Source organism: Scylla paramamosain, chromosome 5, assembly GCF_035594125.1.
Source record: "Scylla paramamosain isolate STU-SP2022 chromosome 5, ASM3559412v1, whole genome shotgun sequence".
NCBI classification, from domain to species: Eukaryota; Metazoa; Arthropoda; class Malacostraca; order Decapoda; family Portunidae; genus Scylla; species Scylla paramamosain.
Window position 1 is genome coordinate 9,772,868 of NC_087155.1, and position 3,824 is coordinate 9,776,691.

The 3,824-nt window shown below is 50.5% G+C and overlaps 1 protein-coding gene across 2 annotated transcripts in view; it reads left to right on the forward strand.

The window, feature by feature from the left end:
• Positions 1 to 1,381: 1,381 nt before the first annotated feature.
• LOC135100500 (roundabout homolog 2-like) overlaps positions 1,382 to 3,824 on the forward strand; it is an 83,339-nt gene continuing 80,896 nt past the window's right edge. The window contains exons 1-2 of one of the 2 annotated variants that reach the window (XM_064003471.1): positions 1,382 to 1,867; positions 2,420 to 2,905. In XM_064003471.1, coding sequence (XP_063859541.1) covers positions 1,726 to 1,867; positions 2,420 to 2,905 — 628 coding nt within the window. In that variant the 5' untranslated portion in view covers positions 1,382 to 1,725. The remainder of the gene's footprint in view (positions 1,868 to 2,419; positions 2,906 to 3,824) is intronic. The other variant, XM_064003470.1, reaches the window with a different exon arrangement.

The window sequence follows — 3,824 nt, forward strand, 5'->3', positions numbered from 1 at the left end:
CCCTAGCAGGTCCTGGCGGCTTTCTTCTAGCCTCCATCTTCACTAACTCCTTCCCTATCGTCAGCACAACCATCGCTACTACCTCCACCACCGTCATCATCTCCATTTTCATGCCATCATTACCGCCTCATCTTCACTTCCTCCCCTTCCTCCTACTCCTCCTCATTTCCTCTATCCATCCCCCCCACATCCTTCTCTGCCCACCACTCCCACTGCCATCCCACCATCTCCATCACAACCCTCACCATCTCCTCCATCTCCATCTCCACCACTACCATCACCATCACATCAGCGCGTGTAATCACAGGACCGAATGCCTCGCCTCTGATCCCGTACGAATATTTAAGGGATGACCATTCCCCCAATATCTTTCTCATTCTTTCAGGCGGGATAACGTGGCTCTCCTCCTACGGCCCTACGATAACATAAACTCTCCCGCTGTGTGTGTGTGTGTGTGTGTGTGTGTGTGTGTGTGTGTGTGTGTGTGTGTGTGTGAGAGAGAGAGAGAGAGAGAGAGAGAGAGAGAGAGAGAGAGAGAGAGAGAGAGAGAGAGAGAGAGAGAGAGAGAGAGAGAGAGAGAGAGAGAGAGAGAGAGAGAGAGATGTCAGCCTTAACCATACCAAAGTGTTTTTTTCTTCCTTTTTTCTGGTGAAGTGTGCAAGTTTTATTTGAGTTTCCCCGTCTCGTTTCTCCCATTTTTTTCCCCTTCTTCCATGTTATAGGTGGTGAAGTTTCCATTTTTCCATGTTTTTTTTTTCCGTGTGTGTGCTCGTCTTTTTTATATGTATATTTTCAAGAGGGCAATTTTTAAACTTTTTTTCCCCCATCTTTCCTCTCACACCCTAGTATTTTACATATCCGATATCTTTACTTTTTTTTTCTTTAACTTTTTTTTTTTTTACCGTGAAATTTCCTCGTTCTATTTCAGCTCTCACTCTTTCCTAGATTTGAGCGAGAGTTCGTTTTTGTAAGTCTGCGACACAGCGTGGGATGGGGCGTTTTCTGTGGAAGCGAATCCAATCAATTATAAATATTTTTTTTTCCTTTTTTTTTTATCTCGTGCTGTCTAGTATTTTTGTTCTTCGTTTAATTCATCGTCGTTTTCCTTTTATGGGTGTATCTATATATATATTTTTTATTTTTCCAATTTCCTTATTCGCTTCTATTATGGGTCTCTCTCTCTCTCTCTCTCTCTCTCTCTCTCTCTCTCTCTCTCTCTCTCTCTCTCTCTCTCTCTCTCTCTCTCTCTCTCTCTCTCTCTCTCTCTCTCTCAATACGGTTTGATTTCTTTTATTTTTACTGACACCATCCTATTTCCCTTTGGTCCATTGCCTTAAACGCGCCTCCGCCACATTAACACGGACGCCTGGTCACCCCTTCTTTTATCTTCGCCTGGAGCCGGGGTGGTGATGGTGGTGGTAGTGGTCGTGGTGGCGGAAGAGAGTTCTCAAGTTTTCTTGTCCCTGCTTTCAGAGAGATAAAAACCTGGTGGTCGCCATTGCCCGTCCGCCTGTCTGAGTTTTAGGTCATCTGTTACCGGCAAGACATCCCTTCCTCCGGGCAGGTTTATCTCACCGTCGCTTGTGTCTTTCTCCCTCAGTTCGGCCGTTCTTCGTGCGGTTGCCCAGCGACGTGACGGGTGTGACGAATGGTGAGGCCATCCTGCGGTGCCGCGTGGGAGGATCGCCGCGGCCTCACATTCTGTGGCGGAGGCACGATGGCCGCATGCCAGTAGGGCGCGCGCGCCTGGTGCCTGACTCTTCCCTCAAGATCACTGGCCTGACGGTGAAGGATGCTGGCGTGTACATCTGCCAGGCGGAAAATTCCGTGGCCACTGTGGTCGCCAACGCCACCCTGACGGTGTACGGTGAGTATACAGGGCAGCAGCGGGGAGAGTGTCATAGGGAGGGAAAAGATCCGCTTGGCTGGGGAACGGTCAACCAACACCCTAGCTCGCCCTCAGGCTCCACGGAAAATTGGAGGAGAAGTTTGTTTTACACCAAAAACACTACCCGAGTTTCTGCTCAGTCTGACACATGGGCAAAAGTTAGGGTCAAGGTTGTTTAGAGGTCAGCCTGTGACTGGCGCGGGGAGTCAATATCTCGTCTCCTCTAGGCACGAAACTCCTAACAATTCCCGGAGTGCACGTCACGTCAATTGCAAAACTAATATTGTTTCATAACAGTATTAACTTGATGTGTTATTTTACGAAATGGAAACCCCAGAACTAACTCGTGCCAAGTCCACCATGTGGAGGCATAGAGCAGATTCTGGGGATGGGGAGGGCTGGGCATCCTACAGTGGCGACGCGTTACCTGGGGGGAGAAGTAGCGGTTCCATTGCTGTTAGCACTTCAGCCTACAACTGCACCATCCCTTACCCTCCCTCCTCATGATGCCTTTTTTTTTTTTTTCCACAGACCCTCCCCAGCTGGAGTCTGGCCCAAAGGACACCGCCGCCATCCTCAACACCAGTGTGCTGTTGCCCTGCTACGGACGCGGCACGCCCCCGCCCACCCCTGTCTGGACCCACTCCTCGCTGCCGCAGCAACCGGTGGGTTCGGGCTGGGTGTCGGAGGACGCCCGCGTGGATCGAGACGGAACGCTGATTTTGACTCCCCAGACCACGGACCAAGGCGGTACCTGGACCTGCTCACTGGTGAGCGAGGCAGGGGTGGCTCACGCCCGTGCCTGGCTCACACTGGTCGCCGCCCGCCATGCGCCGCCGCCCATCATCACTATCCCTCCTACCAATCAGACTCTGCCCGCCCGCACCCACGCCATCTTGCACTGCCGCGCCCAGGGCCCACCCACACCCACGGTGACCTGGTACCGCGGCGCAGCGCCTCTCAGGACGGACGGCGATAGAGTCTCCATCGACAAGAACGGCGACTTGACCATCACAAGTAAGTCACAGTTCTCTCTCTCTCTCTCTCTCTCTCTCTCTCTCTCTCTCTCTCTCTCTCTCTCTCTCTCTCTCTCTCTCTCTCTCTCTCTCTCTCTCTCTCTCTCTCTCTCTCTCTCTCTCTCTCTCTCTCTCTCTCTCTCTCTCTTACACACACACATACTCATACATTGCCTCTCTATCAAGGGCTAAAGGCGAGGTGGAAGGGAGTGGGGTGGGCTGGGAGGAGTTGGGCTGCATGGAGTTAGAGGTTCGGGGAATGGAAGGGATAATGGAGGAACTTACCCTTGAGTGTCAGACTGCAGTTTTACCTTCACCCTCACACCCAACTTTCCTGCCATGCCCATTTGCATTCCTCCCATTGCCGCCCACTGACCCCGCGCGCCGCTACGGAGAATTCAGTCAGCGGCGGTGGTGTATTGTTGGCGAAGTTGCTTGCTGATTGGGATTGTTTGGTGGTGGTGGTGGTGGTGGTGGTGGTGTTGTTTTTTTCCGTGTTTTCCTTACGTTTTTATGAAGTGCAGTGTTTTGATTTGTGGTGGTAATGGTGGTTGTGGTGGTGATGGTAGTAGTACCAGTAGTAGTAGTAGTAGTAGTAGTAGTAGTAGTAGTAGTACTAGTAGTAGTAGTAGTAGATACTGTTGTTGATGCTGTTGGAGCTGTTACTCGTATCTATGACAGGAATAGGAGGGAGGCAGTAAGGAAAATCAGAGAGAAAAGGATGATCGGAGGAATAAAAGGAAGAAGTGAAGAAATACTTGGAAAAAAGAAGAACAAGTAGAAGAAGGAGATGAGAAGGAGGAGGAGGAGGAGGAGGAGGAAGAGGAGGAAGGACAACAACAACAACAACAACAACAACAACAACAACAACAACAACAACAACAACAACAACAATAAGATGTCAGGGCGACTGTTTGATG